Genomic DNA, 25848 nt, shown 5'->3' with positions numbered 1-25848 from the left:
TACTTCTCACCATTAAGAAGGAAGCACAGGCGGCCGACCCGGTGGTGTAGCAGTTACGAGCGCTTGCTCCACTTTGGAGGCCCAGGGTTCACAGGTTCGGATCCCAGGTGCACACCAACCCACTGCTTGTAAAGCCATACTATGGCGGCGTCCCATATAAAGCAGAGGAAGATGGGCAAAGATGTTAGCCCAGGGCCAATCTTCCTCATAAAAAAAAGAGGAGGATTGCGTCGGATGTTAGCTCAAGGACTAATCTTCCTCACAAAAAAAATACAAAACAAAAAAACACACACACACACAGAAAAAGAAGGAAGTACAGTGTTTGGTAGGCCTCTTAAGGTTATGAACTCAACCTATTGCTTACCTGGGAATATTATTCTGACCCACACACCTGGTATTAACACAAAAGCCTGCCATCTTTGAGTGGGGCCCCAGGCAGGAAAGGGCTCTGCAGCAGTTTCAGGCTGTGATACAAGTAGCCTACCCTTTTGGCCACCTGAATCGTCAGACTCTGGGTTTTTTTAATTTTTTAATTTTAATTTTTTTTTTTTGCGAGGAAGATTAGCCCTGAGCTAACATCTGATGCCAATCCTCCTCTGTTTTCTGAGGAAGATTGGCCCTGGGCTAACATCCATGCCCATCTTCCTCTACTTTATATGGGACATCGCCATGGCATGGCTTGACAAGCAGTGCATCGGTGCGCACCCGGGATCTGAACCTGCAAACCCCAGGCCACAACAGCGAAGCATGCCGCTTAACCGCTATGCCACCAGGCCGGCCCCCAAACTCTGATTTTTAAAGGTATCAGTAGTGGGAAAATATGTAATGTGCCTAGGGTTCTGGAGACAGGCCATAGCATCTGCACTGGAGAATTATACACCTTTTGAAAAATAGCTCTTGTTATACTACTGAGCCCTAGTGGAGGTGGAGGGCCTGATCGAGTGACTACGCAGCTAGAACTACTTGTGATGAGTTGGTTTCTGTCAGACCTACTAAGCCATAAGGTCAGGCAGCCTAGCAACCACCCGTCATCAGATGGAAGTTATACATCTGGAAACAAGTATGAGCAGGATTGGAGGGCACAAGTAAGCTGCACAAACAGGTAACCCAGAACTCCATGTCGTCCTCTGTGGCACCAGAGCCTCTCCCCCTATGGCTACATGGGTGATCCCCAGCTAACGGAGGAAGTAAAAGTCCGAACTTGGTTCACAAATAGGTCAGATCAGTATTCGGGTCAAGCCAAAAATGGTTAATAACTACACTACATCCCCATTCAGGGGTTGACCTTGAAAGATAATAGTGAGGAAGAGTCCAATGGGCTAAGCTTCAAGTACACCTGGCCATTGACTTTGTGTAGAGAGGTAGTCTGAAGTTAAAATATATATAGGGACTCATGAGCAGTGGCAAATGGCTTGGCTGGCTGGTCAGGGACCTGAAACGAGAAAGACTAGAAGACCTGGGACAAGGAAGTCTAGGATAGAAGCATGTGATGGACAAATGTTAGTGACATGAAGTATGAAGAGCTTTACATTGCATGTTAATGCCCACATAGGGGCATGGCGGCCAGGATGGAGGCCATGCATAAACCCAATACCATGCACTCTTTTTTTTGGTGAGGAAGATTAGCCCTGAGCTAACATCTGTCACCAATCCTCCTCTTTTTGCTGAGGTAAGACTGGCCCTGGGCTAACATCTGTGCCCATCTTCCTCCATTTTTATGTGGGACACCACCACAGCATGGCTTGACAAGTGGTACGTCAGTGTGCGCCTGGGATTTGAACCCTGGCCTGCCTCAGCGGAGCGCATACACTTAACCGCTACACCACATGGGCCCCTACCATGTACTCTTATTTAACACAGTTGATCTAGCTACTGCCACTTTAAATGTCTAGCCTGCCAGCAACAGAGACCAACACTGAGCTCCAGATACAATACTGTGCCTCAAGGAGATCAACAGGCCACTTGGTTGCTAATTGACTACCTTGGCCCTCTTATACCCTGGAAGGGCCAGTGATTCATTTTGACAAAAAGAAATACACATTCCAAGTATGAGTTTGCCTTTCTTGTCTGCAGGGCCTTAGCCACACTGCTATCCAAGAACTTTCAGAGTTTTTTATCCACCAGCATGGGATCTCATATAATATCATCCCAAACCAAGGAATCCACTTTCAAAAAAAAAACGCAGAGGAATATGTCCGTGACCATAGGGTCCGCTGGTCATATCACATACTGCACCATCCAGGAGCTGCCAACCTGATAGAGTGTTGGGCAAAAGCTTGTTGAAGGCCAGGTAGGAAGTGGTACTTTACACGGATAATGAGCCATTCTCCAGGACACATTTCTCACTATGAGTCAAAGACCCTTATATGGAGCCATTCCCAAGAGGTATAATACAAAGCTCTGAGAACCAAGAGATAGAAACAGTAATGGCCCCTTTTACCATCATCCCCAGTGACCCACTTTGGGAAATTTGTTCTTCCCGTCCCTGCAACTCTGGGCTCTGTGGGTTTAGAGATCCTGGTTTGCCAGGAGGGAACACTTCCATCAGGGACCACAGTAAGAGTCTCATTCAACTATCAGCCAAAGCTGCTGCCAGGGCACCAATTTCCTTGTGTCTAAGGACCAGCAGAAAAGAAGAGTAGTCACCATCTTGGCAGGGGTACCTGTGACTGATCATCAGGAGGAGGTAAGGCTACTGCTACACAGTGCTACACAATGAGATCCACTTGGGTGCCTTTTTGAGATCCCTCCTCTAATTTTGTCAGTAAAGGGACACGTGCAGCAACCCCAGGCTAAAATGGAATCAGACTAGGAATCAGACCCCTCAAGGATGAGAGACTGGGTCATGCCACCAGGGAAGCCACCAGGATGAGCATATGTGCTAACTGAGGGTGAGGGGGTATCTGGAATAGATAGTAGAGGAGGATAACAATTGTGGGCCTGAGATCAGCTACAACAGCAGGGGCTATAGTTCATTTCACTAATTTTCCTCTTCCAAGTTTTCTTCCGGAGAAGTCCAACAGAATCATTAGTGTGCTGGAGCTGACTCAGCATCGCTTGTGAGAGCCCATTCCTAAATTTTTGCCAGCCAGTTTTTAAACAATTAGAAGCTTCAAATCAACCCTCGTGGGAGTATTTACACCATGACAATTTGCAAATGTTACCAAGCAAGGTTTGGCATTTTTTTTGGCGAGCCAGTTGTTAAACATGTAACAGCACAACACTGGAATCCTGGAGAACCTATGGGAAGTGGTTACATGAAGAAGTGGATCCAGACAGCTCAGGGGGTGGAGCGTGGTGGATGGGATGATGTGCTACCAGAACACCCTTCAGGAGTCAAGGGCTTATTCCCTCAGCTTAGAAGTGCTGTTAGAAGACAGCTCTTGGCAGGCATCTTCCCTTATAGGAGATTTCCTTGGCTGAAAACAATTGCCATGCCTAAAGTCATACCTCCTTCTAGGGACAGCCTACATCCAGTTAGTAATCAACATGAAGGAATAAAGACTCGATCTCTTCGCCCCAATTTAGGAGAACTCTGAAGGACCATCCGAGCTCTAGAACTCTCCTCTGGGTCAGCTGAGACTTTTGTTTTAACTGCATTGAATCCTGCTTCTCTCTGTATTCAGGCCTGCTTCCTTCCCTTCCCTTCCCTTCCACAAGCAGTCCTGCATGCTCTGAGACTCTGTCTCAGAGTCTCCAACCCAGGGATCAAACTTGAGGCAGGCAGCCTGGTCATGGTTTCAGCACAAAGGTCCCTTCAAGGTAGGAAAGTCTCATTCCTTTCTGGGGGGTTCTTGGATTCTATAGACTCAGAGCTGAGTATATCCAAGTCAGCCTCAGTCTCCCTACTTATGAAAGGGGCTGATTGCCCCTTCCTTGCCTGGCCTGGAATCTCTCTCCTTGGCCAGGACTTTTAGGCTCTCAGGTTTCTGGACCTTGGAGGGCATGGGGGTGAAGGAAGAAGCTGGCCAATTGGAGCTAAGCATCCTGTGATAACTACAAGAGCACTGGACTGCAGCCTCCACCTGGCACTGTCCACTGTGCCCGCAGAGTCTGGACTTAACGTGGTCCCTAAGAAGACATTTTCCAGGACAAGCAGGTCCACCATACTGTGAATGGGTGGCCCCAGGAGCAATATGGAGAGCCTTTCCCTGTCCCACAAGGCTGGGAAGGGGAGGCAGAGACAGGGGAATGGATTGATTGTTAAGTCTGGCTCCAGGGAACAGGGAGGTCCTGGGAATCACCAGGCAGGGGTAATTGTGGCCCTAGAAAGAATCCCTCAAAGCTTCTGATCACAGTGCCAAGAAGAAACTCCAGGAGGCTCTGGGGTTGAGCTCAGGACAGAACTTCCACCTTTCACCCTGAACACAGCAGCAACTATGTCTTTGTCTGTCCCTGCCAGAGACTCTAAGTCTGTCTATCCATCTGCCTCTATGTCTGTCAAACTGTCATTGCCACCGTCCCCAGCTGGTCTCTTCATCTGTCCCTTCCAAGCTCTGACTGAATTTATCTGTCAGTGCTAGGGACTCTGTCACTGTCTGTCCATTTGTTACTGTCAGGAGCCCCGAGCCATGTCTATCTGTCTGTCTGTCACTGTCACAGGCCTGGTCTTTCTGTCTGTCTGCCTGTGACTCCTGGATCTTCAGACTGCCAAATCTAAGGAAAGATGCTCCTTCCTACCACAGGGGTTCATGGTAACTACGGGATGCAGACCCATGGCCATGCCTGGGGTTTTTGTTTAGTCATGGAGCCCAATGCTGCGTCTCTCTATCCCTGGGCTTCATAGGCACAGGATCCTTTGGTGTGACTGTGGCCCAGGGCATGGCCTGAGGCTCTCACAGCTTCCTCTGATTTCTACCTGGGCTCAAACACTGGTCGGTGTGCATTTCCAGGGATTGGACTGGTGAGAGGGGGTGTTAGGGTCTATCTGAGTCATAGCCCTCTGTGCATCTGTGCTGGGTGCAGCCCTGCCCCCGGCCTGGGGAGGGCTAGAGCTTCTCTTTCAGTTGAGAGCCTGGGAGGGGCCCAAAGCAACTGCCCCAGAGAGATCCTGGTGGCAGAAGGGGCCTGAGGGGGTCAGTCAAGGAGAGCTTCCTGGAGCGTGGGGGCGAGGGGAGACTATGAGTTATTGTGTAGTTTCTGACTTGAAGCTATAGCTCCAGTAGCAGTTGCTGTTTCCCTGGCATCCCCTCCCAGCACTTGAAATGACCCCACCCTTGTCCAGCCCTGCTGGTGGGAGAGGCCTGGGCAGGAGCCAGGGCCTCCAAGGAGCGCTTGGGGCTGCCCCAGGCTCTGGGCAGAAGGAAGTGTGACACATTGCCAGAGAGCCGGGCTTCCCTCCCTTCGGCTTCCTTTGAGATAGTTCCCAAATCCGTTAAGTGGGAAAGGGAGCAGCCAGCTGTGCTAATGTTGGGTTCCCAGGTCCCCTGGCTCCTCAGTGGCCCGAGGTCATCCTCTTGGCTCACCTCTCAGATGCTGTTGTTGATAAGGATAATGATAACAACATTCCTGGCTGTGTATTGAGTACCTTATAGCCTGGTGCTGATCTTTGCCCCACAGAGCATTTTCTAAACTTTGGGAAATTCATGCTGCCTTTCCATCCTGACTTTCATAAAACCCATGTGCATTTCTTTTAATTGGTGAGAGGTGAGAAGAGGCTCACTTTCATTAGACCCTGGAACATAGCCACTGCTGGCACCTATGCAGTGAGGGGTCCTCTCCAGAGCAGGGGGATAGAGCAGTAGTTCAGAGCAAAGACCCCACAGTCTACTGAGGGGAAGATGATAGTATACTCCTGAGACCCAGCAGGTGGGCAGGCAACACTTACTCACCTAGAGTAAGTGTTGAGGAGGAGGATGCCCCAGTAGAGGACCTGCCCGCCATCCACTGGACACTAGCCTACCCCGTTGCAGGGGGAAATGTCAGCCACTTGGCCTGGGTGCATTCCAGTCACAGGGCCCGAGGATGGTAGGAAAGCTGTCGCTGGTTTGCATCCCTGGGACCCAGGGCTGCTGTGAGGGAGACAGACTGTGAGTAGTGAGGCTGGAGGGGTTTGCAGGGGCCATAGGGGCCATGGGGGCCAGAGTGGCAAGGCAGGGTCTTAGGCAAGACCAAAGGGCTTGGAGTTCACACTGAGCCAGCAGGCAGCACATGTGGGACACAGCCAGATTAATCCCCTAAAATGTAGCACCTCGAGGGTGGGGTTCCTCCAGAGCTTGGCACAGTTCCTGATACTTTGTAAGCACTCAGGAAATGTTTGTTGAATGAATTAGCGGGTGCATGAATCCATCCAGCTGCCACGGTGAAAGAAGCAGGAGGAACAAGTGCCCATGGGGCATTAGAGGTGGTCCTCTGTGTGGAGAGGTGGGCTGGGCCAGGGCAAGGCTGTAGGACAGGGAGAAGTGGGCAGATTTGAAAGGGGCCAGGGAAATGAAAGTCCCTGTACGTGGTGGGGGCCTGACTAGGGGCCTGAGACCCCAAGAGGAGCCTAGGACTCTACCCAGGCCTGAGCTCCTTGGCCTGGTCTCTCCACTAGGATGGTGGCACAACAGTTTCCTCAGGGCCTCCCAGAGGCTTTGGGACCAGAGACGTGTGGACAAAGGGCTACACTCCACAATGTGCTGGCAAGACATTAAAACCGTCCACACCCGTGTCAGACCGGGCCCTTCTGGAGCTAACTCCCCCAAAAAGGCAACACTGGAGGTGGAGGCAGCCCCTCTGCAGTCGTGGCAGTGCAGGGAACTGGTGAGAAATAAACTAAGTTCTGCTCTTATCCATGAGCGTGCTTCACTGCAGCCTGCCCAAGCCGAGCCCCCCAGAGCAGGCCCCATGGCCCTGTGAGCAAGGGCTGACCTCGGCCCAGGCTTAGTCAGATCTAGGTTTTATTTCCCCACAACTGGCTTGTCAGAAGGAGTACAGTTGGGCAAGACTGAACAATATAGAGAAGAATTTCCAATAGTCACGAGAACATTTGGGAAGCAGCTTCAGATCATGTGAAGGGAGGAAAAGATCTAGTATCTGATGGACAAGCAGCAACAGCAGTGTTGTTTATAAAAGAGTTTTCCTTGGAAAAATATTTGGCAGTACTTACTAAATCTAAAATACGTATATCCTATGACCCAGTGATTCTACACCATTCCGAGCATTTCCAACAACAATGCCTACATAGGGTCACCAAAATAACAGTATAAGAATGTCCATAGTAGCCTTATTAATATTAGCCAAAAAGCAGAAAGAGCTAAAATATCCATCAGCAGTAGAATGGGGGAATACCTTGTGGGACACAATGGAATACTACACAGGAACAAAAAAGGACAGACGACAACTACATGTAACAAATAGAAAGAATTGCACAGACATAGTGTTGAACAAAAGAAGTCAAACGTAGAAGAGAGCACAGTCTATGATTCCACTTAAATGAAGTTCAAGAATGGCCTAAACGAATTTATGGTGAGAAGTTGGAATGGTGGCTATACTTAGGGGGATGGATACTGACTAAGAGGGAGAAAGCATAGGAAGCCCTTGGGGGTGCCGGAAAATGTTCTATATCCAGCTCTGGGTGCTGGATATAAAAATTCACTGAACTGTACACTTAAGATTTGTGTACTTTATTGTACAATAACTCAACAAATAAAAATAAAATAATTTTTTAAAAGGTTTTTCCCCGCCTCCAGAAGAACCGCAGATCTTAAAGGAAATACCAACCTTCCCCTAGGGTGAGGGCCCAGGAGGTGTGTTTGAGGGTAGAACCTGGGGAGTTTGTGTGATCTTCCTTTGAAGTTGAGAAAAAGAAAAGGGAGAAAGGTTTTTCAATTAATCATCTCTCAGGTTGAAAGAGCTGGTCTGGGCCAGAGATAACATCAGTGGCAGCAACATAAAACTGTTTCGCTGCTCTTATCTCAAACCGCAATGAAAAATAACTTGTGAAGCTGCATCTTTCCTGGCAGCCATAGCTCAGGGTCTCCTCACAGGAGGGAAATTGGTCAGCCATGTCTGAGGGCGAGTCCGTGCCCAGCAGCCTTCTGAGAGCCAAGGAAGGGGCTTCTGCAGGGCCAGCCCTTAGGATTCTGTCGGGCTCACCTCCTGTGTTGTCCTGAGGAAGTCCCAGGCCTCTCTGGGCCTTGGTAGTGGGGAGCCTCCAGCCCTGACAGTAGGTGAGATGCCCCCTCCTCATCCCCAGCTCCCATCCTGGGGGCTGACCCTGCTCTGACCTGCTCTGCAGACCTGGATGCCATGAGCATTCTGGCCTCCTCTCTCCTCAGAGGAACAGGGCTGGCGTCAGGGCACTCTTGGCTCTGCCCCAGGCCTCAGGACAGCAGGGCTCTTCGTCTGTCTGGGCCTCCTTGTGTCAGGGCAGGCTGGTCTGGGACTGGGGTCTTTCTGTCCCTGCCACAACCCCACTTCACAGATAAGAAAAGCGAGGCCCGGGAGAGACCTATGTGCTGGATTTCTTATTTGTAAAGCCTGTGTAACAAGGCGGGAGGGTCCAGAGCGGGAGCTGCTGGATCCAGAATGACCAGCCGTGTTCCTTCAACACAGACAGCAGCTGCTCAGAAATCCAGGTTGACACAGTATGTGCCTGGTCCATGCAGCCCCTGCCCTCCACTTCCGATCATACCTTGAATTCCCAAGCGCATACATGCACAGGCAGCCAGGAAGCAAGAGGAGTAAGGACTCAGGAACACGGCACACCTGTTTTCCAGGGCCAGTTCTGCCCACTCGGGGCTGTGTAGCGCAGGTCAGATGTATAGCCCCCATCTGTGACTCCTTGCACAGGACAGTTGTGAGGTTAGTTGGGGATGCCCAGACAGCACCTTGCAACCTCCAGGCCCACACTGAGAGCTGTCGTGCCTGCCGAGGAAGAGCAGACAGGCCTCTTCTGCTGTCCATGCTATCTCAGAAAGAGGGTACCAGTGCTCTGGTCTTTGAGGGGAGCAGCCCCCACTGTAAGCTAATCACCAGCATTTTGGCTGAACAACTGACTTGGGGAATCAGTCAATGCAATGCAAGCCACCACCAAGGACCCCATTTAGCTGGGGACACTGAGGATGCAAATTTTCTATACGCAAGGGGGCCATCTGATGCCTGCTGACCTTGGCACTCAGCCTCTCTCCTCAGATCCAGCCATGGCCACATTTACAGCCATCACAGGGTAGAAAACCAAGGAGAAAACTCACCTGCCGCCCAAGCACCCAAGTCATCATCCTAATTCCCTTCCAGCCCTTGGCCCACATGGGGTCATCCCAACACTGGTGCCATTCTGGACCTTTCACAGGCGCTTTACCTCATATTTGCTTCATTTTATTTCATGGATTGACAGATTGGCTATTTCTGTGGATGATGCTTCCTTCCTCCTGTGTGATCTCCCTGAGCGTGAATGCTAAGTCAACAGATGTGGCCACACTAGGGCCTGTGACAGAGACTGCCATGTGGCTGCCAGCAGGGCTGTTCCAGTTCTCAAGGCCTAGCATATAAGAGCAGGCTGCACTGCTACTCTAGTGCATGTCTTAGATTCCTGGTTACAACCTCGATACTACTATTTCTGAGGGGGATGGGGCCCCTGGGAGGCAGAATGTGATAGAGAGTTGAGGGGGTCCCTGGAGGCCCCTGGGACCTGATGTATGGATGTATGTATGGATGAGCCTCTCCTCAGACCACCCAGCCCTGCTCACCCTCCTGATCTAGAGATGGGCCTAGCAAAGCCAAGAGTGTGTCCTCAGGGTCAAGACGGGCCTGCCCATGGTTATCTCCTAGGGAGGGATATGATTTGGACCTTTTTTCTAGCCTCCTAGGGAAAGGGGGTGCCCAGTGCCAGCCCTAGCCAATTAGGGGTCAGGGCCATGCCTCTTGTGCCCAGGTGTCTAGCCCAGAGCTCCGGCCTTCCAATGGGGTGCCAGCCTCCCTTTAGATCCCGAGGGAGTAGTGCCGGTTCAGACCCACATGGCCCTCCTACCTGGTTCCAGCCCCCAGCAGCCTCCCCAGGACCGCTGTCTCGATCTGAACCTAATTGGAGGGAAAACTAGGGCATGGGGAAAACCCAAGTGGCCCTCACTGTAGGGTCTTCTCATGGGTGGCTGTTTGGTGACCTTGGCCAGGGCTTAAGTCTGTCAGGGTGATAAGGGCAGCTACTCCCTGTGGTACAGCCACATTTCCACCTATATCCTTCCCAACTTTCCTGTTTCCCAGGAAAGGCACCAGAGTCTCTCTGTCACCTTCTTTCCCTAGAGTGGAGCCAGATGCTCTGAGGCCCTCTAGCTTGACTAAGACGCTGAACATAGGCTGTGGTTCGGCCCCTGGGGCTACAGTCCTTTGTGAACTCTGTGGCTGAGAGACTTAGGCACCTGTTCAAGGTCACACAGCAACTGGCAGGCCAGGCTCGTGCACACCCTGCTGTCCTGAACACGGCAATGAGATGACAAGAATGTACATGTAAGTACATCCGCAACCCTCTACCGTTAGCTGCCTCAGGCTAAGAAGAAGCTGGGGCAGTGAAGTGACAGGTCTTCCTGCCAGCGGTCTCAGCAACCCCATCCTGCCATGCACCCTGCAAACTCTACTGCTAGTCACGGAGGAGTGGCCTTGGAACCCTGAGCACCCGTGTGATGTGCCCAAGGGACAGGAGCTCACAGCCTCTGGGGACTGGACCGTAGGCTCTCAGGGCTGAAACCACCCATGGCCCTTGGCCCCACGCTAGCCTTGACACCCGAACCTGAGTCACAGGGCCACCTTCCATGTTCTGAGATAGTTTGGCAACTTCGCTCTGTCACATTTGCTGACCTCCACCCTAATGTGGCCCCTCAAGGTGGAGATGAGCAGGGAGTGGCCTGGGAATTCTAGGGCAAGGGATGAGGGTGGGCAGGGCTATGCTGGGTCTGTGTACTGGCTGCAGCGCAATCTGAAGCTTTACATCTGGGCAAGGTCTGTCAATGGGTAGAAGCTGCAGACTCCCTACAGGTCTGGCATCAGCCAATTTGAGGTTGCAGTTTGATACCTAATTATATTCCAGAACAATAGATCTTTATTTTTCCTGGTTTGGTGGAGGAGCTCAGGATTTGAGAGGTTTGGATTACAGGAGGCTGTTTAGATTGTGAGGTAATCCCAGTCACCTCCAATAAACTATTCAAATGATTAGAGTTAGGGTTAGAATTGAGGGTAGAGGGGTCAGAGCTTGGTAGCCCAGTCTGGCAGCACTTCAGGACCTGAGCGACTGGCAGATTCACTACAGACAGGGCCCCGTGGTCTGGGGGTGTGAGAGCATTAGTAGTTGGGGAGGGGGCTGTTATGCCAAGGAGACACTGGAGAGTGTTGTGAGGGGCTTTACAGGCCAGGTGAGGGCTTTACTTTGCAATTAGATAGCTCTTTGCTGGTCTAGAGGAAGCTGGAGGTTTGGAGATGTCCCTGGCCTCTGTGGGCCCCCCACCTGGTCCAGGTCCCCCACTGTGCCCAGTCCTCTGTGAGTAGCCTGAAAGCCCCCATTCCCTGAGCCATTTACTAGGGCTGACCCTTCCGTGGCCACACTGAGCCCTCGAGGGGTGAGGATGAATTAGACTTAGAGCTCTCTCGGAGCTGTAGTAGACACCAAGGGAGGGAGGGCCTCAAGTGGTGGCCCTTGATCTGGGGGTGGATGGGTGCTGACTGAGGCTGGGGAGGGGGGTCTGGGAAAGGATCTGATTTGAGTTCTGAAGGGAACAGGGAGAAGGGGGGACAGAAACATGCTGCACAGACATTGATGGAGCCTCTGCTGTGTGTCCAATGGCACTGGAGGTGCAGCAGAGGGTCAGATGAGGTGGGGTTCCCACTTGCCCTCCTGGGCCTCTTCTCCTGAGAGACCCCTGGCCCTCCAGGTCAGGAGCCCTGGTTATGGGGCCATCAACCCCATCCCGCTGCCCCTTCCAGTCTATCAAGTCCCCAGGGAGACTGGACGCTATCATGATTCACACTCACCAGTATTTCCATACCCCGGCTTTATTGAAGCGGCAGGTGCTGATGTATCAGTTACAGACATATTTCCTCAGGCTCACCCCTCCCCATGACCCCCCCACAGCCTCGTCTGCTGGCCCAGGGCCAGCAACTCCCACCCTCCCCACTGTAAATTGTTCCTGAGGCTCCTCCAATCCCATGTCCTGCAGCTCTAACCACGTGCACCAGGCTCCCGTGAGAGGACAGGGTCTCAGAGGCTGCCCTTGATCCTTTTACATGATTTCCATCCTTCTATGGATATGACAACACTCTGTAAGGCTTTCTTGAACTGCGAGAAATTACTTTTCTCAGTAGTACAGTTCTTGGGTGGTTCTGTTGGCTAAATAGGAAATACATGTTTAAATCATCTTCTTCGCAAAAAAAAAAAAAATTAAGGCAAACTCTGTTCTCCCAGCCACAAGGGTGCTGTAAGCCCCCATCCCCAAGGAGGTAACTCGGGCAGGCCCTCCGCATCTGTCTTAGGGAGGGCACTGGGGGCTGTCTGGTGATGGTGGAGCCCAGGGTCTGAGTACCATCCATAGCCTTGGGGAGACAGCCAGCAGGGTGTGGGCGGGTCCCCCGGCTGCCTAGGACAGGGACACGAGGACGAACAGGGAGGGAGCACATAGGCGACTGTGTAAGCAGTGGGCAGGGAGAGGAGCTCCTCCATCATTTCCCCACCACATGCCCCCTAAACCACTGCCCATCCCCACATCGTGGGCTCCCAATGGAGCTCATCAGTCCAGAAGGGGCCCCAAGGGCAGGGCAAACCAGAGCCAGCTTGGCCTGGCCACCCCACTAGGGTTGACACGGAGTGGTCTTCTCTCTCCCCAGGCTGAGTCCCTGACCCAGCCCCACTCTGACCTGTCTCAGACATGCTCCACGCTGACCTCTGTGCATGAGGGCTTGGCAGAGGGCACGACAGAAACCTCCAGAATGACCCCTGAATCCCCACTCCCCTAAGCCCCAACCCCTGTCAGTGAGTAGACTTTTTTTGGATCAGAAAGTAGTACCTCACATGCGGCAAGTGGGCGCCATAAGAAGCCTTTTGCCCCGCTGAGCCCCCGGCTGTGGTGGCAAGAGAAATGATGTTTCAGGTTCCCTTAAGACCAAACAGCAACTTACTTTCAGCTTTGGGCAGATTCTGGTGAGTACTTCCATGTCCTTATAAACCTTTTGAATATGAGGGTCATGCTTTTTATATTTCGTAAGGAGTTCCTTCAGGGTGGAGATGAAATCCTTTGTAAACTCTCCATAGCAAGGCTCCTGAAACAGGGTTGGGGGCACTGGGATGGTGGTGGTGCACAGCAGGGTGCCAGCTGACCCCCAACCTCATCCACCCCTGGTCACCCTGGCCAGATGGAGCCCTGGACTCAAATTCAGGCCCTACCCTGGTTTTCCCACAGGAGACCTGTGGGTCCTACGAGCCGTGCAGTGGGTGTCTGGTCTCTCCTCAGGTCCAAGGCTGCTCTGGAACGGCAATCAAAGAGCCTGGCAGAGCCTAGGACCTGGCCACTGGTTCGTCTGTTGGCTGAGCTGGAGGCTCCATCCTCAAACTCTCAGCTTTCTCCCCAGAATTCTCGCTACAATGTCTTTTGTTCTTATCTCTGCCCTGGGTGCCAACTGGGGTGATCCCTTTCAAACGTGGTCGGAAAGGTCCATGGGGTGACTGCTCCTTACCTCACTGGTGTTCTGGGGTCTTTTGAAGGAACCCTGGAAGCAGGAAAAGTTGGTCAGAAGCACAAAGGGCCACTGAGAGCAAAGTGATGTTTGATGAAGACCCAGACTTACGTTGTATATAATGTCGTCAGCCGAAAGTTCTTTCTGAATCTCAGCACAGACTGCTGTGTGATTGTCGTAGGGAGACACACCGGCTATCTTCATCGGGGTGGAGTGGCTTTCCAAGCCCCAGAGCACACAAGCCAGGAGCACGTACAGGTACATGGTATGACTTGAGGGTGGCTCCAAGCTGATCCGAGCCCTGGGCTTGGCAGCATTTCTGTGGAGGGGGTACCTATATATGTGAGTCTAAGGAAACGCTAAATCTCTTATCAGTCATCACTGGCTTACGTGGAAGAGAGAGAGGACCTTATCGCTGGGCAAGATGTGCTTTTCATGCATTTTCTATGACCACAGCACACTTCATGGATTCTTGTCTTTGCTGAAATTCAGGCTTGTCTAAGAATTTTTATTCATAATCACATCGTGAGTCATGACCCTTCTGCCTGTGTGTGGGCAGGTCTTTGGCCAGGACAGGCGCTGTCTTCAGGTGTTGCCCAGAGCGGAGAGAGCAGCTGGGGTGGAGAGAGAGCCAGGCAGGGGCTAAAGCTGCACCAAGCCAGCTTCCCCAAGCCCACCCGTCAAGGAGAAGTCTGGTCCCACTGCCCACCTGACACCTGGGGACACACCCACTTCCCTCACAGTCCTCAGGAGGGACACAGGGGAACAGGTTCCGGAATAAGGCCTCCAGGCCAGCTGGCTGAGCTAGAGGAGACAGGAGAGCTGCTATTTTCTTGGCCTGAAGTCCATGGATTTTAGGGGAAAGTGTCTGATTGGATGCAAAACTTCATGTAAAAACAAAAATCAGCTCAAGAAAATGCCACACTAGAGCCATGTACTAACAAACTATGAACTTACGTTCTGACTCTCAAAGATTAAGATCACCCATTTGGGGGAAAGTTTGGTAAATATGCTGAGCTCTGACCCCTGTGGTTTGGTTTCTTTTTCCCTGAACAGTTAGTCTATCTGCTGGTTCACTTTAGGAGTCGTTGAAGCCCTGAGTGTGAGGGACAGGGTGTGGCCACAGGATCCGCGCCTCTGAGGGGCACAGGTGTTTCGCCTGATGCTAGGGCGGGCCCCTTCAACAGGACCAGCCAACCCCCAGAAACCCCAGGCCTGCCCAGGAAGGATGATACCCCTCTTCTGGGGCAAGGTTCTTGCTGGCCAGGTCCCTTGGACTTTCAAGTGAACCTGAAAACCTCTCTCTGGAATGGAGCCCTTGAGCATCCAGTGAAGCACGTCCTGGTGTGCAGAATGCTGCACCCAGGGCACCTTTCACTTCCCCTCTGCTCTGACTGCCCCTTGGACAGTGCCCAACCTGCCACAGGCCCTCCCCTACCTCGAGGCTTCCTTCCCTCCCTGCCCTGTGGGGAGGAAAGAACCACCAGCATTTGCCCATGGTTGAAAACAAACTGGAAAACTGCACAAATAAGAACAGATTTTTAATAATTTATTATTATAGTAAAACATCTTGAATAAATATGGAGCATGAGCTTAAATAAATAAATAAATAAATATTAAAATACATAAATACATAAATAAATATGACTGATCCCTGCCAGTGTAAAATATCTCCTACTCCCCTACCACACCCATATCAAGGTCAGCATGGCCCAGAGCAAGTCCATGTCTTCCACAGCCCTGGCCCACCCTGTGGTCCCTCCAAGGTGAAGATCCTGAGTTTCGGCTCTTTGTGGGTGGGAGGGCAGCCATCTGTGAAGTAAGCTCCCAGGGCTAGCTCCTGTCTGGACCGGCCTGCCTCACTCCTGGACTGGCTCCCAGCAGTCAAAGGGGATGTCAAACAGAAATTTCTTCAGGTTCTCTTTGAAACTTTTGAAGGTGATAATCTGGGTTGCACAGGAAGTTTCCTTAAAAAAAAAGAAAAGAAAAAGAAAACTTGAGTCCAGACGTGAGTGGGTAACGTGAGGGAAGCACCAGCGTGTTTCTGCGCTGCCTCTTAGATCTCAGAGGCCAGAAGGCCCCTCTGGGGTCTGCCTGCTGACCTGGCTCAGGTAACATGTTGCCACCCATGTGCCACTCAAAGGGTACACAGCTCTGCCAGGGCCACAGACCTGACAAAGTGCCAATCTGAGGCTGGTCTGCTGGGCAGTTGGGGCAACTGCCTCTTTGGTCCCAGGCCAGGCTGAGGCTGGCTCCAGGATCCCAAAAGGGGCAGGCGTCAAGGCCACAGACCTCATTCCCTTCCCACAGGAAAGGAATGTTTGGGGCCTTTGTCCATTCCAGGTATGTCCCCATCCTTTCTCCCAAGTAGTCCAGCACCCACAAGGGGCAAGAGGAAAGTCCTGTCGGGAGGCAGCACTTGGGCCCAGGACTTCCTCTGGACCTTAGGCGGGCCCTGAGTTTCCTTGGGTTTGCCTCACCTCTGACCTCATTAATGACAACAAATAACAAAAGTGGTAGCAGCTCCCGCTAGGGAGCGCTGTAGGCTCCTGAGCTCCACAGCTTTAACTCCTAGAGATGAAAATGGGCTGGACTGCTCCCTCTCTGGAGGAGCTAATCATTACAAATCTGTTCAGACAGAAACCCTTTGGGATCCTGAACAGCCACAGCCACAGGTCTCTCCCTACCCAGTCCTCTACTCTCCCAGGCTGAGACCTTCCCGCTTGGGGCCCAAATGTGAGCACTCACCGGGGTGGGGGGGCAGTGTTGCTTGTAGTGGCTGGCCATCATGGTCAAGGAGCCCTTGAGCCTGGTGAGGCTGCCCCGCAAGCCCTGTTTGTACAGCTCCAGGCGAGTCTGCAGGCATGTCAGCTCCTGTGGGAAATGTCCGTTTCTCAGTGAGCAGTGGCCAAGTGCCCTTCTGTGGGCACAGGACACCTTCTGCATCATTCTTTTCTGTTCTCATCCCTGTCCTCCAACAGTAGGGCCTGGGAGGGGCACAGGATGATTCCTGACTCGTCTCAGGCCAGGTCCAGTCACACAGACTGCCCTGTCTCCCTATCCATTGCAGACACGAGTCTGACTCCTCCTCACTATTCAGCTCAGGCCACCCTCAGCCAGCACAGCCACATTCCCTTGGTCTGGCACCTCAAGAGGGTCCCAGCCCCCAGGAAATGAGGTCACTAACCCCTACCATTCAGGGAGAGAGGGGCGGAGCAGGACATCAGCTGGACCTGTTGTATGAGCAAGGCTTGTTCCTGAAACCACCCCCGTGCCCCTCTGTAGCCAGCACCCTGTCTCCACAGGGCTTGCTTTCAGCACACAGTGAGTACCCCATGCCCACAGCCCCTGTCTCACGAAGTAACTTCCGCTTACCCAACTGTCCCCTAGTCACCCCAGGCCCCTTGAATGCTAGGTCTGTACATGGCTGCTCAGCTAATAAAGGAGCTCACATGATTGCCACACGGGCAAGGCCGGTGGCCTCTTGAGTACCCCTCCTGGCAGCCAGCTGACTGGAGAGAAAGTGGACAACCCTGTGAGGGTCCATCTAAAATGGAGCCACCCCCTAAGGCAGAGACCTCTGGGAAGATGTGTCAGAGAGAAGCATCTTACCTGGGGGTCAAACATTTCAGAGACGACTTCTACTGTTTCATTCTGTAGAAAAGGAAAATGTCGTGTTATCAAGCTGATAGGCAGGGCCAATTGGGGCCAGCGAGGTGTCCCAGGCACAGCCCGTGCTCCCTCCCTCACTCACCATCATAGCAGCAGTGTCACTACTGTGGTTCAGAAGGCTCAGGGCCTCCTTGATGGCATCCACGTGCTGCCAGGGCCGGGTGACAAGGCTGGGTTGTCGGGTGGGTGCGGAGATGCTGCAGACCACAGTGCCCAGGAAAAGCAGGTTTTGCAGCCACATCCTCCTGAGGACTTTAGCCTTTCTCTCTGAGCACTGGGCTCACTGGCAAAGGAGCTCTTATATACACAGTTAGAGGAAATGATTAATGGTGACCACAAAACGCCAGGGAGGCGGGGGAACTACCTGAACTGTGGAATCTCCTGGCCCTTATCAGCTACACAAGGGAACGGTGAGCCTTTCCCCTAGGTGGTCAGGCTCGGGGGTTTTCATTAATGAGCCCTTCCAAGAATTGGCAGCCCACCGCCTGCCTACTTGAGCGTGCTCCAGCCCTCCTTGGGCAGTCTGACCTGCTGAGGCTGTCCCCTCCCCCTGAGGGGCCTCTGGGCACAGCTTGGACTTCCTGGCCTGGAGTGGCCGGGGCGGGGCCTGGGAGACACTGGATCAAGCTCATATTCCCAGGCTCCCCCGGATCCTGCTTGTTATCCCAAGAGGCCTTTGGGCTGGCTGTGTCCACCCTGCGGTCTGTTCCAACCCCAGACTCCCCTTCTCCTCCTAGAGCCCTCTCCTCTGGCCACAGTGAGAGATTTGAGTGTGAGGAGGACACTCACTCTCAGCCCACTGTCCACCTAGGCAGATTCCAGCCAAATGGCATAGACCTGCAACAGTTCCCACCAAGGATGCAGAGCAGTCGACAAGCTCAGCCCCTCCAGGGACCTCTGCCTTACAGCCCCTGTGAGCAGAGAATGGCAACCGTGCACACATCCAGCCAGCAGGATTGCAGTGCTCCTTCATGGTGAGGTTCCATCTGACAGCAGCAGTTCTGGTTTACACAGCCATATTCAACGCCCAAGCTGCAGAGGTGGGTTGGGGTTCCCAGCTGGGGTGCATTAGGGCCCTGAGTTCAAATCCTGATTCCAGCACCACCTTGCTGAGTGACTTTTCCCTCTGAGCTGTGTGAGCCTTGCCTCGCTCTGCAGGGCATGACAGCCCCCAGCAGGCGCCAGGAGCTTCAGAGGCTGGCTGAGGGCTTATGGCTGCATCCACACCAGGGGGACAACAGCGTCTCAGACAAGGTCTTCCAGGCTTAATTTCCTACATGGCCCCTGCCCCAGCCCACCTCCAGCTCCAGAGGCCTCTCTGTGGAACAGGAACTGCTTCTGGGAAAGCCACAGGCTCTTGAGAGTCTGAGAAGTGTTTGATTTTCACAATGGAGTTAGGAAAGGATAGCACGAGTTTGTGTTTGCTGCGAGTTTCAAGGCCACAGGGGTGTAGGTCCACATGTGTACATTTCTGAGTATCTATGTGCCAGTGTGGTTGGCTGTGTCTTACAGGCGTGTCAGGAAGGGGGAATGTTTTACATGAGGTACATCCATGTGAGCCCCCATGCCTCTGCAGGTACCCCTCTGATATGGGGAGGACAGGATGGGGGAGAGTGTTTGGGGCACAGAGAGGTGATCTGTTTCTGGGCCCCAGAGTCTGATTCAGCCTAGATAATGGGGTCAGACACAAGCGAGGACATTCTGCTGGGCTTAAGTGGACAGCCCTCGAGAGCAGGTAGAACTCATGTGTCCCGGGGTCCAAGCCTGCAGCCCTGGCAAGTTTCACTGCATGGCGGGAGGGTTGCTGCCCTTGCATGGAGAGGCCAGGCCTTAGTCCTTCAGACCCCACTGGGGTGCCTGCCAGGATCTGGGACCCACCATGAGGTCAGCCCTGCCCTTCTGAGCCTGATGGAACATTCTTAGGTGGCCAGGCTGGGGGTAAGAGTATGGCATGTCCAGGCCCTGGCGCTTCCTCCACCTTTTCCATAAGGCCTCTGCTCAACCCCTTCCAAGGAAGGGGTCAAGGAGGCTAAGATGCAGATGACACACAGAGTGAAGGTCTGTGTCAGACAGTGCCCTGGAGGCTGGGTGGTAGAGAGTGGAGGCCACAGGCAGTGGCTAAGTTGGTGGCCAGAGAGGCAGAGAGCTGGTATGGCCCCTCTGAGATGGAAGGTCACTTTCCTCCTGGAAATGAGTCATCACACTAAGACAATTAGTCAACAAACTTTTCCAATCTGCACCAGGCCCTGTGCTGGGGAGGAGGTGGATGGGACCCTCCCACTCACCCTCACATCTGGCCCTGGAGGCTCTCAGTCTGGTCTGTGAGACAGACAGCAGTGGACCCTCCCATTGTGTGGTCCAGGCTGGGATGAGGGAAGTTCAGAGCTGAGGGAACCACTTCTTCCAGTTTGGAGGTTCAAGGGGACCAGAGAGCTTCCTGGGAGATGCTGCCTCCCAGCACAGGCTGAAGGGGCAAGTAGAGTCAGGTAGGCAAGTCAGGTTGTGGGATGGAGAGGGAGGACAGGATAGGGGGAAGTATTTGGGGGCACAGAGAGGCAGAGGGTTTTAGGAGCAGGTGTGGTAAAGAGGAGGCAGTTTCCAAAGAGATCTAGGAGGTAGAATCTGGGTAGGACTTGGTAACATTCATTCAATATTTATTGAGAACCTACTAGGTTCCCTGCGCGGGAAGGGGAATACAAGGATGATGGAAAACAGACAAGGTCCTGCCTCTATGTAGCCTCATGGATGGAGAAGCAAGATTAATCTACTCACCGTCCTCCCCAAAGTATGCTTTTGTGTGTAAGAAGAGTTGGAACCACTGTCCAGGTGTCTAAGGTGGGGACCCAGGGGATGAAGGAGTGGGTCTGCAGGGTCTAAGGGCCCATGGGAAGGTTCTGTGGTTTGGAGGCTGCATGCACAGGAGACAGACATGGGAGTGGTCCATGTCTATGCAATCGCTAAGGCCACAAGGCTGAGGGCCAGAACAGTGGTGCTTAAGGGCCAGGCGCATGATAGCTGGGCAAGAGACTCTCCAGTAGCCAAGGGCACTAGGAGAGCAGGAAAGCAGGAGCCGCAGGGAGAGGGCCATGCCAGCGGTGTGGCTATGGGCACCAAAGGTAGCACACAAGGGACAGCAGTCCACGGGTTTGGCAATGAGTTTCGTGGTCAGCCACACATCTTACTTCTGGAAAGATGACATCAGGGCTGAGGCCATGACATGGGCAGGCATTCCTAGATTGCACCGCATGGAAAGTGGCAGCAACAGCATCCAGCAGCGTGCTGACTCAGGGGCCCCAGTGGGACTGTGGGAGGGCGGGGGTGAGGACCATGATGGGCAGTGTGACTCCTCTTTGGCCCCCTTCCCACATGGCCAGGAGAAAACCCTCTGGAAGAGGTTTCCTTTGAGTGTCCCTCCCACAGGTTCTGGAAGAAACAGGGGCTTGTGGCCACACCAGATCCTTATCACGGAGGAAGTCATCATGGGAGAAGGAAACGGGCCTCCGAGTGCCGCGCAGCCCATGTGACCTCTGCATGGGCGTCTCAGCTCATCTCACCCTTCCCTGGGCCTGCAACCCCTCGGTGGGGGGCGTCCTTGTCTTCCCTGGGGACCTGAGGCCCAGGAGACCAATGGCCCACCCAGTCCACATAATCAGTAATGGCAGAGGCAGGATTTGAACCCATAACCGTTCCTGCTCCCCTGATGTCTTCTACTATCTCAGTTGGAAAGCCAGGAAAAGCTGGTCACCTGGCTAGACCAGTGGGGGGATGTCCCCCTCAGGGCGGCTGTAAAGGGAGATGCCTCCAGGTGCTGGCAGGGAAGCTGGAGTGGCCTGTGACTATCCCAGGGAAGCCCTGGGGGCCGAAGGCAGAATTTCTCCAGCAGAGCCTACCATCCAGACATCTCTGTGTCTCCAGCTCAGGTCTGGGCTCTCCACCACTGATCCCTGGGTAGCCTGAGAAAGTCCCTCCTCCCTGGGCCTCAGCTCCTCCATCTGTTCAATGGGTTTAATTATCGTTGCCTCACAGAGGTAATTGTTGCCCGTCCCAGGAAACTTTGTAGGGGAATCCTCCCAGGGAGGAGGCAATGTTTCAACCTTTCCTCCACTCTCGCCACTACTTTGGGAGGTTTCTGAAGCCCAAACCTGGCAGAGGACTCAGCCTTGCTGGAATTTTCAGGGATAGCTGCCTCTTGCCCAGCCCCAGCCCCACATAGCATCTTTCTGGACAGCTGTTGGAAGGTGGAGCACCCAGCCTTCACCCAGATTCAGGGCTCCTGGGGTCCTGCATCACCCTTGGGAGACCCCGGTACAGGGACAGCACCATGAGTGGCTCATCCTTCCCTGAGAGGGGGTCCTGGTCATTCCAGGCCACACCAGACACATGAAGCAACATCTCTGGCCTTTGTGGTCACCGCTCCAGGCTGACCCCTCCTCCATCTCCTCTGTCTAGGTCCCCAGAGGTGTACCTCAAAAAGGTCAGGCTGTCCAGGCCAAACCCTAGTTCTAGTCCTGCTCACTGCCAGTCCCTGGCACTGGTGAGTCCTGACTGGTCTGGGAAGATCTGAAGGTGGTTGACCCCCAACTACGTGTGGACTCTGCATCCATCCAGCCAAGCTTCCAAGAGGGCCCACCACGTGTGCCGGACCTCACAGCCCCCTTCACTCAGAGCTCACATCTGGTGGTCACGTGGGCTGGGGGACAGGGAGGATGAGGCCCAGGCTCATAGGCACAGTGTTGAGGGTACCAACCAAGATGTGCACAGAGAATTAACAGCCAGGAGGGGGCAGTCATGAAATGAGAGTGAAACAAGTTAAGAGAAGGCCTTGAGGGCCCTCAGATGTGTGGGTTTGGGGCAGGAGGTGAGTGAGGAGTCTCTGACACTCGGAGTTCTGGCTCAGGCAGCTGGGCAGACAGCGGGCCATTTGCTGCGATGGGGGAGATCCAAAGTAGCAGAGAGGTTTGGGGGGTCAGTCCAGGCTGAACTGGATGTGGCAAGTTTGAGAGCCAGGGAACCTCCAGGAAGACAGTCAGTGTGGCCACACAGACCCAGAGGTCAGGGAGAGGTCAGGCCCTAAGACATTTGGAAGTCACTGGTGAAGAGGAAGTTCCCAACCTCAGAGGGCTGCACAGAGCCAACTGAGCCTTGGGGAGTGCTCAGGGATGCCAACTTTTAAGGCTGGTCCAAAGACGGTGAGATGTCCTGTTTTGCTTCATTCCTTGGCTCTTGGGGCTTCCTTGGTGTTTCCCCAGGACCCAGAAACTGCATACTCAGGCCGATGACACCCCATAGGGGGTGTACCAGGCTTGCCCACGATGATGCCCTCCCTCACCTATGCCTCCCACCACCCAGCGTACTCCCTCCAGGGCTGGACATGTATCCCTTATCCGTGAATCTCTGTCCCCTAGCCTTATCCCCAGCTCGAAGTGTCATCAGGCACCCACAGGGGGCCACTACCCTTATCTGCCTCCTTGGGAAAGAGCCATTGGGGGCTGCATTAAAAATTAAAAGGAGGAAAAATCATTAGACCAGAAGGCTTTACAACTTCCCAAAGTCCTCAGGGCAGTCCCCTCACTGCCTTCTGTGTTTGGGGCTGGAGTCCTGTTTTGGCTGACTGGGTATTGCCTCTGGGGCTGACAGGCCAGAATCAAGGTTGCAGACGCAGGCTTTCTGTTCTGGGCAGGACAGGGGCTTCTGGAATGAGCTTCCTTCAGGACTTTTCTGAAGTGCCAGGACTCTCTCAGACTCTTCCTGAGACCCTGTTTGGGCAGGCACATCTCTTGCTTCCGGTTCTTCAGGTCCCAGAGGGCTGTGGCCTTGAGCCTTGAGGCCACCTCTGCTCCCTGTTATGTACCTCTGCTTCTCGGCAGAGTCCCCTACCTCCTTCTAGCACCTCCCCCAGAAGCCCCCCAGCCCCTCACAAGGGTGAAAGTCGCCCCACCAATCAGGCTGAGGGCCCAGCAGGAGTTGTGATAAAGGCCACAATGAACTGGGGGGCTGGGGGAAGGTGGCCCACAAAGTGTCTCTGGGATGGCTGAAGGGGGTCCTTGGGGATCTCTCCTGCCAGCCCTAGGGCCACCAACTCATAACTCTCTCTCCCTAAGCACACACTCATTTCCCACCCCCTCAGGCCATATCCCAGTGAGGATTGTGCCAAATCCCCTGGGTAGCCTCCTGGGGGCGCAGCAGCTCCCTTTGTGTTGAATGCAGAGTTGGAGGCCGACAGGCCTGCCTTCAAGCTTGGCCACCTCTCGCTGTATGATAAGTAGCCAAGTGTATGTTGGGGAGTGCTGGGCTGCAAGGAGGGATGTTTTCTGTTTTGGCTGACTGGGTACCTCCCCTTCCAGCCTCAGTGTCCCTGTCTGCGAGAGAGGGGAGTGACTGCTGAAGTCTGGACCAGTCTCCAGAGCCTTCTTGTACCCTGGAGGTGGGGGTGAATTTAGGCTTCCCTGATGAGGGGTTTCCCTGTGCAGACCCCTCCTCAGTGTCTCAACAAGTCCCCACACCCAGCCCCAGGAGGCAAACCCTGTGGGGCAGCCTGGGTATGCGAGGTCAGCTGACCACGAAATGACTCAGGCACATGGATTTTCCTGGAAAGAGCCAACTGAGAACACCAGGACAGGGAACTGTCCTCCCCAATCCTGCCCCTGTCCTGCTCAGGAGGAGGTGGTCCCAGGCTGCCTTGTAGGAACAAGCAGCCATGAAGTCTGGCCTTCTACCTGAGGAGAGCCAAGAGTCACATTTATTGGATACCCACTGAGGTGGGGTGGGCATGGCCTGAGTGTTTCACTCCCCTCCCTGATTCAAAGCTCACAGCCCTCTGAGGGGTAGCAGTGGCTGTCCATTGTTTGTAGTACCCATGCTCAGGAGAGCTGGAGGTAGAAGTTGAGCCTGGGGTCTTTGAGGAGCCAGGTGGGTGGGAAGGAGGAGGCCTTGACTGCCAGCCAAGGCAGGAGATGGCTGTGACCCAGTGGCCTCTCTCTCAGAAGCTCCATTCGGTGGGGGTTGGGGGGACTCATGGACAGGAGCACAGAGGGCCAAGCTCTGGATCTAAGCCTCAGTGTGTGTATGGGGGTGGTGCTAGGTAGGAGGGGGACAGATGGGCATGCAGAAGATTTTGGTGATGAACGTGTGGTGGTTCAGTGAATGGAGGATGGAGCTGAGGTACTGTTGCTGTGCTGCTCACCCCTGGGGCTGGAACCAGGAGGCTGTGGAGCCAAGAGGTACCTCTGAAGTCTTGGGTCCACTCATCGGGGAGACCTCAGATGGTCCCTGGGCCAGACTCAAAAGGCTCCTGTGCCTCGGTGTGCATTGGCAAAAGCACTGTGGCTTAAGGGTTCAGAGATTCTGGAGTCAAACTCCCTTAATTTCTCTGACTGCGTTTCTTCGTGTGTAAAATGAGGGTAATCATAGACTTTATCCGGTTGTTGAGGGATTTCCTAAGTCCCTCCCCAGTCCAGGAAGGCAGCAGCAACTTTGCCTGATCCAACTCCCCCTCCACAAGCCTGCCCTGAGGTTTTCAAGGGGAAAATTGAGCTCCTTGCCCCAGGCGAGAACTCACAGGCCTGCACTCTGCCCCGCACAACCTCTGCCTCTCCCTCCCTCCCACTAGGGGCCCAGAGATCCTGCTCTGCTTGGCCAGTCCCTCTTTCCTCCAGCATCTTTCTCCCTCTACCCTGGCTCCTTCCTGTTGGTGTTAAACACAATGTCGGATGTGGTCCCATCCTATCCCTCCCCCTCTGTACACCCACCATCCTCAGGCCATGGTTGTCCAGTCTTGCTGTCTCCACAGTGGCCAGGCCAAGCTGGGTGGGCCTGAGATCAGGGAGGGCAGAATGGGGGGTGGGTACCAGACTGAGTCCCAGAGGTGCCTGGGGTCCAGGTTGGCTGGGCTCTAGGGGCAAAGGCACTGACTAAAGGAGCTCTGGGGGGGCCTGCTTCCCCCTGGCCACCTGGCACCCACACTCTGGCCCTATAAACTCCTTGGACGCTCCTGTGCCCCCAGCTTACCCTGCACTCTCAGACCTTCGTGCCCTTGCTCCCCAGCGCCATCTGCCTGACTTCCTTCTCTGCACCTCTCTGCCTGGCAAACTCCTACTCCTTTCTCAAGCTCCCCGTGCATTACCTCCTGTGGGAAGCTCCTCTGACGAGATCCACACCCGTCCATCCATTGCTCTGTCTGTAATAACCCCCACCACCCTGTGCTGGGCCAACTGGGCATGGCCAAGAGGCTCCCAAAGGCCGGACTCAATGTCTCCCCAGCCCCCTGCCCTAGCCTGGGTAAGCCGCGGGGGGTCCTCAGGGTGTTTGCTGAACGGAGTCAAACGCAGATTTGAGGCCAGGGTGGGAGGAGCAGAGCCCCTTCCTGGAGCAGGAGGATTCACATCGTGTAGTGAGGTGGGCGATGCCTGGCTGAGTTCTCTTCTTAGGCACTCGCTTTCCTGGCAATTTCTCTTTGCCTTATTTTTCTGTATTTCCAAGTTTATGAGGAAGGAGTATATATGCTCTCTTATATTTCCCTCCCAGTGAAAAACTATAATT

The 25848-nt window shown here is 53.7% G+C and overlaps 1 protein-coding gene across 1 annotated transcript; it reads right to left on the bottom strand.

Moving 5' to 3' along the window:
* Positions 1-15470: 15470 nt before the first annotated feature.
* On the bottom strand, positions 15471-17551 carry CSF2 (colony stimulating factor 2). The gene is made up of 4 exons (XM_058540791.1): positions 17393-17551; positions 17251-17292; positions 16387-16512; positions 15471-15605 (listed from the first exon to the last, which is right to left on the bottom strand). The coding sequence occupies exons 1-4, from the start codon at positions 17549-17551 to the stop codon at positions 15498-15500; spliced, it is 435 nt and encodes a 144-aa protein (XP_058396774.1). The 3' UTR covers positions 15471-15497.
* Positions 17552-25848: the final 8297 nt, after the last annotated feature.

This window comes from Diceros bicornis, chromosome 1 (genome assembly GCF_020826845.1).
Source record: "Diceros bicornis minor isolate mBicDic1 chromosome 1, mDicBic1.mat.cur, whole genome shotgun sequence".
Lineage (NCBI taxonomy): Eukaryota > Metazoa > Chordata > Mammalia > Perissodactyla > Rhinocerotidae > Diceros > Diceros bicornis.
Note: the sequence above shows the minus strand (reverse complement) of the source record. Positions and strands in the feature narration are given on the sequence as shown.